General features: G+C 41.4%; 1 protein-coding gene across 1 annotated transcript; it reads left to right on the top strand.

Annotated features, from left to right (window-relative positions):
- The first annotated feature begins 253 nt into the window (after positions 1 to 253).
- On the top strand, positions 254 to 5,760 carry LOC118942974 (mucin-2-like). Its single transcript, XM_036958373.1, has 2 exons — positions 254 to 564; positions 4,894 to 5,760. Exons 1-2 carry the CDS (start codon positions 480 to 482, stop codon positions 5,697 to 5,699), a joined length of 891 nt encoding a protein of 296 aa, XP_036814268.1. The 5' UTR covers positions 254 to 479; the 3' UTR covers positions 5,700 to 5,760.
- Positions 5,761 to 7,886: the final 2,126 nt, after the last annotated feature.

Raw genomic sequence — 7,886 nt, 5'->3', positions numbered from 1 at the left:
CCCACATCTCCTCTCTAATAGACAGAACCACTGTCCTCCCCCCACTCCTCTCCCCCTCTCTCCTCTCCTCCCTCTCTCCTCCCCTACCCACATCTCCTCTCTTATAGATAGAACCACTGTCCTCCTCCCACTCCTCTCCTCTCCTCCCTCTCTCCTCCCCTACAAACATATCCTCTCTTATAGATAGAACCACTGTCCTCCTCCCACTCCTCTCTCTCCTCTCCTCTCCTCCCTCTCTCCTCCCCTACCCACATCTCCTCTCTTATAGACAGAACCACCGCTCTCCCCCTCTCTCCTCTCCTCCCTCTCTCCTCCCCTACCCACATCTCCTCTCTTATAGACAGAACCACTCCTCTCCCCCTCTCTCCTCTCCTCCCTCCCTCTCTCCTCCCCTACCCACATCTCCTCTCTTATAGACAGAACCACGGTCCTCTCTCTTTCTTCTCCCTCTCTTTCTCTCTCTCTCTCTCTCTCCAGCCATGTGTTCCAGCTTAGCATCAGCTCCTCTTTCTGTCTGTCTCTTCCTCCTCCTCAGAGTAACCTTCATCACATCAAAAGGAACAGGTCAGTTCAACACTAACTATTAATATCTACTGTATTCAAGTAATTAAACCTTTAACTCACTGTTCGACTCACTTCCTACACTAACTAAACCTTTAACTCACTGTTAGACTCACTTCCTACACTAACTAAACCTTTAACTCACTGTTAGACTGTCACTTCATACTTCCTACACTAACTAAACCTTTAACTCACTGTTAGACTGTCACTTCCTACACTAACTAAACCTTTAACTCACTGTTAGACTGTCACTTCCTACTGTCTCGACAGCTAAATGAAGGGCTGTGTTTTGACGTGAGATCTGCTAAAAACCCAATGTTTCACATACGTCTTACATTGAGTAGAGTTACACGCAATAGTGAATAGTCAGATTAATATAATACTGTAGTTTGATTTAAACTCTTACACGCTTTGGAACGAGAACGAAGAACGATTTCCCTCATAATCCTGTTTACATGGACACATCTGTCATCGGGCTGCTGATGGGACTCTGAAAAGAAACGCTCCACCCAACAGTGATCATGTTATGTTTGGGAATCCTATGTGGTTCTGAGTTCGGACATGTAAAGTTTGTATGTGAAAACTATTTCTCAGACCCCGAACTTTCAGTTGTTTTAGTAAAAAACTCACTTCACTCAGGTATGTGAGGGAGGCTGGCGCTGTTGGTACAGGTTAAATACACAGCAGGAACGCTGATTAAGCTCTTTTACGTCTTCTCAGAATTAGAAAAATGGATCAGAAAACAAGGTGTTTTAATCGGCTTATGCTTTACGTCGTGCTGATTTAAGATGAGCAGAGTAAGGTGTTTACACGACTAATGTCGTACTCAGCCTACTGTCATAATCAGTCTAGGATCTTATTATTTGTGTGCATGTAAACATACTCATTGACATCAATTCATAATTTTGCGAGAAAAGTTTGAGGTGCGCAGGCTTATCTGAACCGGAACCCTAAACACAGGCTAGCCTAAATCTCTCTGGCATAAATCTCTCTGGCATAAATCTCTCTGGCCTAAATCTCTCTGGCATAAATATCTCTGGCATAAATCTCTCTGGCATAAATCTCTCTGGCATAAATCTCTCTGGCATAAATCTCTCTGGCCTAAATCTCTCTGGCATAAATCTCTCTGGCCTAAATCTCTCTGGCCTAAATCTCTCTGGCATAAATCTCTCTGGCCTAAATCTCTCTGGCATAAATCTCTCTGGCCTAAATCCCTCTAGTCTAAATCCCTCTAGTCTAAATCCCTCTAGTCTAAATCCCTCTAGCCTAAATCCCTCTAGTCTAAATCCCTCTAGCCTAAATCCCTCTAGCCTATAGTCTAAATCCCTCTAGTCTAAATCCCTCTAGCCTAAATCCCTCTAGCCTAAATCCCTCTAGCCTATATCCCTCTAGTATAAATCCCTCTAGTATAAATCCCTCTAGCCTAAATCCCTCTAGTCTAAATCCCTCTAGCCTAAATCCCTCTAGTCTAAATCCCTCTAGTCTAAATCCCTCTAGCCTAAATCCCTCTAGCCTAAATCCCTCTAGTCTAAATCCCTCTAGCCTAAATCCCTCTCGCCTAAATCCCTCTAGTCTAAATCCCTCTAGCCTAAATCCCTCTAGTCTAAATCCCTCTAGTCTAAATCCCTCTAGCCTAAATCCCTCTAGTCTAAATCCCTCTAGCCTAAATCCCTCTAGCCTATAGTCTAAATCCCTCTAGTCTAAATCCCTCTAGTCTAAATCCCTCTAGCCTAAATCCCTCTAGCCTAAATCCCTCTAGCCTATATCCCTCTAGTATAAATCCCTCTAGTATAAATCCCTCTAGCCTAAATCCCTCTAGTCTAAATCCCTCTAGCCTAAATCCCTCTAGTCTAAATCCCTCTAGTCTAAATCCCTCTAGCCTAAATCCCTCTAGCCTAAATCCCTCTAGCCTAAATCCCTCTAGCCTAAATCCCTCTAGTCTAAATCCCTCTAGCCTAAATCCCTCTCGCCTAAATCCCTCTAGCCTAAATCCCTCTCGTCTAAATCCCTCTCGTCTAAATCCCTCTCGTCTAAATCCCTCTAGCCTATAGTCTAAATCCCTCTAGTCTAAATCCCTCTAGTCTAAATCCCTCTAGTCTAAATCCCTCTAGCCTAAATCCCTCTAGCCTAAATCCCTCTAGTCTAAATCCCTCTAGTCTAAATCCCTCTAGCCTAAATCCCTCTAGCATAAATCCCTCTAGCCTAAATCCCTCTAGCCTAAATCCCTCTAGCCTAAATCCCTCTAGCCTAAATCCCTCTCGTCTAAATCCCTCTCGTCTAAATCCCTCTCGTCTAAATCCCTCTAGCCTATAGTCTAAATCCCTCTAGTCTAAATCCCTCTAGTCTAAATCCCTCTAGTCTAAATCCCTCTAGTCTAAATCCCTCTAGCCTAAATCCCTCTAGCCTAAATCCCTCTAGCCTAAATCCCTCTAGCCTAAATCCCTCTAGCCTAAATCCCTCTAGCATAAATCCCTCTAGCCTAAATCCCTCTAGCCTAAATCCCTCTAGCCTAAATCCCTCTCGTCTAAATCCCTCTCGTCTAAATCCCTCTAGCCTATAGTCTAAATCCCTCTAGTCTAAATCCCTCTAGTCTAAATCCCTCTAGCCTAAATCCCTCTAGCCTAAATCCCTCTAGCCTAAATCCCTCTAGTCTAAATCCCTCTAGCCTAAATCCCTCTAGCCTAAATCCCTCTAGCCTAAATCCCTCTAGTCTAAATCCCTCTAGCCTAAATCCCTCTAGCCTAAATCCCTCTAGCCTAAATCCCTCTAGCCTAAATCCCTCTAGCCTAAATCCCTCTAGCCTAAATCCCTCTAGTCTAAATCCCTCTAGCCTAAATCCCTCTAGCCTAAATCCCTCTAGCCTAAATCCCTCTAGCCTAAATCCCTCTAGTCTAAATCCCTCTAGCCTAAATCCCTCTAGCCTAAATCCCTCTAGCCTAAATCCCTCTAGTCTAAATCCCTCTCGTCTAAATCCCTCTAGTCTAAATCACTCTAGCCTAAATCCCTCTAGCCTATAGTCTAAATCCCTCTAGTCTAAATCCCTCTAGTCTAAATCCCTCTAGTCTAAATCACTCTAGCCTAAATCCCTCTAGCCTATAGTCTAAATCCCTCTAGTCTAAATCCCTCTAGTCTAAATCCCTCTAGTCTAAATCCCTCTAGTCTAAATCCCTCTAGTATAAATCCCTCTAGTCTAAATCCCTCTAGTCTAAATCCCTCTAGTCTAAATCCCTCTAGCCTAAATCCCTCTCGTCTAAATCCCTCTAGCCTAAATCCCTCTAGTCTATAGTCTAAATCCCTCTAGTCTAAATCCCTCTAGCCTAAATCCCTCTAGCCTAAATCCCTCTAGCCTAAATCCCTCTAGCCTAAATCCCTATAGTCTAAATCCCTCTAGTCTAAATCCCTCTAGTCTAAATCCCTCTAGCCTAAATCCTTCTAGACAGTCTGATAGAGTTATTATTGACTGAGTGTTAATAATGTATGAAGCTTAAAGATCCAACGCAAATGTTTTTTTTTTATATCAATATCAAATCATTTCTGGGTGATAATTAAATAAAAAACAAAAATCGTTTTTTTTTTTAGCAAAAAACTCTCAAGCAAGAATTTAGCTAAGACTGCCTGGGAGTGGTCTGAGTGGGGAGTGTAAAACTGAAAACGATCTGTTATTGGCAGAGAGGTTTGGGACTCTGTTATTGGCACAGAGGTTTGGGACTCTGTTATTGGCACAGAGGTTTGGGACTCTGTTATTGGCAGAGAGGTTTGGAACTCTGTTTATTGGCAGAGAGGTTTGGAACTCTGTTTATTGGCAGAGAGGTTTGGAACTCTGTTATTGGCAGAGAGGTTTGGAACTCTGTTATTGGCAGAGAGGTTTGGAACTCTGTTATTGGCAGAGAGGTTTGGAACTCTGTTATTGGCAGAGAGGTTTGGAACTCTGTTATTGGCACAGAGGTTTGGAACTCTGTTATTGGCAGAGAGGTTTGGAACTCTGTTATTGGCCTATTAACTAATTGGCCACCTGGTGGTCAAGCCAAAACTCCACCCACGCTGATTAGAGAGTCCTGTGTCGATTTATATTTTCAACCTGCAACTATCAGAAAATAACACTGATAAAACAAAGTTTTAAGTTCCCACGTTTGTAGATACTCCATTTACCGTATGTCGACTCAATTGGAAAGGACCTTCACATTTCAATCGCGCTGCAGCGCGGATCTCCTGCACTACGGATTGAATCCAGTCCTTAGTGTTTGAGTTGTGTCGAGGTGAATAGTTGATCCTCTGTAAAAAAAAAAAAAAAAAAAAAGCACCCTTAATCTGAACACTGACCTCTCCCTCTAGATCAGACAGACCCTGACCCTGGGCTGACCTTTGACCCCTGGCTGACACAGTTCCAGGTCGTACAGCTAGACGGGTCACCGGTGTACCCACCCTGTGGAAGAGTCCTCGCCACGACCACACCACCACCGCCGACTCCAACGGTCAAACCTACAACCACAACTAAAACTTACCGGGTGGTTGACATAGATGGGTCTCCTGTGATCCATTACCACCCCTGCAGGGTCATACCGGTGGAACGACAACACCCGGACCAACATCTGACCACAAGACCACCGCAGTCACAAGAAACGGTCAAAGCTAAAACCACAACTACAACGACAGCTCCAACCACAACAACAGCTCCAACTACAACGACAGCTCCAACCACAACGACAGCTCCAACTACGACTGTGAACAGGAAAGCCCATGTTAATCAACCACTATTTGCCAAAACAGTTGGTCACCCCCTCAACCGCCCTTACCCAAAGTTGCACCTCCCCCGCCTTCTGGCCAATAGCAGGCCAGCTCTGTCCCGCTACAATTTGCTCAGTTGTTTCAGACTCCCTGCTCATTGGCTGTTTCCTGGACACAGACTGCTCTCTAAGCCAATAGGAAGGCTCCCTCGCCAACACAGCGGGACCAATAGCAAGAGGAACAGAGACTTGGTGTCGTTACTGAAGAGGAGCAACAGACAGTCTGTCCTTCTGTCAGTCCTGAGGAGAGGACAGACTCACAGAAAGAACATTGTAGGCTCCTCCTCTGAAGAGGGGGACTATAGAAATAAAATGAATAGAACAGGCTTGGAACCTCTAACCCTGGTCATATGACTGGTAAATAGAATGAATAGAACAGGCAATTTGAGAGGTAAACTCATGGGTACAATTGCAATGGCTGCCTGGTATTGTGATGCAATCATTTCCATGGTAATGTAGAATGTTCATTCAAATGATTCTGATTGTGGCTCATGCAATGGAATTTATATTTTGTAATGTCAGTTGTTGATTCAACAAATCACAGCAAAGGGTGGGTACACTTCCTGCTTTTACTTCCTGCTTTGCTCCTGTGGGTACACTTGCAAAGGACGCCAGTCCACCCATTACGCAGGCATAGACTTGAATGAGGACACATTCTATTCATTTTAATTCTATGGAATGGACAACCACTTCATTGGACGCTGGACAGATTCAGAGACAGATTCATTGTCTCATTTATTGGACAGATACTATTCTAATATAATAAGTATTATTATTACTAAACATGCGTGAGGTATAACAGTGTTAACTGTTATATAAAATGTCTCAAATAAATCAATCATAAAATACACTGCTACAATTCACTTACTGTAGTAGTTGAGCTAATACATAAGTGAATATATTATATTGTACCATTGATTACTGATGACATATTGTACCATTGATTACTGATGACATATTGCTTAATTGATTACTAAGTGATGACATATTGTACCATTGATTACTGATGACATATTGCTTAATTGATTACTAAGTGATGACATATTGTACCATTGATTACTGATGACATATTGCTTAATTGATTACTAAGTGATACCACTATATTGCATCATTAAATTGTAAATGTGATATTCTTATACATTTGCAAAAAATTCTAAAAGCCTGTTTTTGCTTTGTCATTATGGGGTATTGTGATGTCATTATGGGGTATTGTGATGTCATTATGGGGTATTGTGATGTCATTATGGGGTATTGTGATGTCATTATGGGGTATTGTGATGTCATTAAGGGGTATTGTGATGTCATTATGGGGTATTGTGATGTCATTATGGGGTATTGTGATGTCATTAAGGGGTATTGTGATGTCATTATGGGGTATTGTGATGTCATTATGGGGTATTGTGATGTCATTAAGGGGTATTGTGATGTCATTATGGGGTATTGTGATGTCATTATGGGGTATTGTGATGTCATTAAGGGGTATTGTGATGTCATTATGGGGTATTGTGATGTCATTATGGGGTATTGTGATGTCATTAAGGGGTATTGTGATGTCATTATGGGGTATTGTGATGCCATTAAGGGGTATTGTGATGTCATTATGGGGTATTGTGATGTCATTATGGGGTATTGTGTGTATGGATGGCTGAAGAAGACATTTTGTTTTTGAATAAGGCTGTAACGTAACAAAATGTGGGAAAGTCAAGGGGTCTGAATACTTTTTGAATGCACAGTATATATATATTTTTTTTTCTATATATCTATAGAAAATATTTATATCCTAATATTTCTTAATTCCAGCCTTTTACTTTTAGATTTGTGTGTATTGTTGTGAATTGTTAGATATTACTGCACTGTTGGAGCTAGAAACACAAGCATTTTACGACATCCGCAATAACATCTGCTAAACACAGTATGAGACCAATAACATCTGTTAAATACAGTATGTGACCAATAACATCTGTTAAATACAGTATGTGACCAATAACATCTGTTAAATACAGTATGTGACCAATAACATCTGTTAAATACAGTATGTGCATGCGACCAATAAATTGCGACCAATACATTTTTAATTTTAATATCGTCTCTTATAGGAAGTTCTTAGAAACATCTTATCTTCCCAATACATTAAAAGGAATTCAACTCTATATGAAAAGCAATACCTTCAGAACGTACTGGATGAATGAATACTCATTAGTGTTTTGGAGAACATGTCACGATAGATGCACAGTTTATGGTCGAAGGTTGCCCCCTGCTGGAAAATAAATGGAATCATACATTCTTAATAAGGGAACTTTTTTCACTCCAACAACAAGATCTCTCCCAGATGCAAATTCTCTGTAACACACATATATCTGACATTGAATGGAAGATAGCTTGGTTGCTCCCTGCAAAATTTTTGTAAATCAAATCAATTAAAATTATTCACTATTCATGGATTTAAGAGGACATGACACATTTTCGGTGATAAAGAAGGGGAAACTATTATACACAATTTTACGTGACTCTGTGAAGTTATTTTGGAGCGAGTTAAGTAAT

Source organism: Oncorhynchus mykiss, chromosome 21, assembly GCF_013265735.2.
Source record: "Oncorhynchus mykiss isolate Arlee chromosome 21, USDA_OmykA_1.1, whole genome shotgun sequence".
NCBI lineage: Eukaryota > Metazoa > Chordata > Actinopteri > Salmoniformes > Salmonidae > Oncorhynchus > Oncorhynchus mykiss.
Note: the sequence above shows the minus strand (reverse complement) of the source record. Positions and strands in the feature narration are given on the sequence as shown.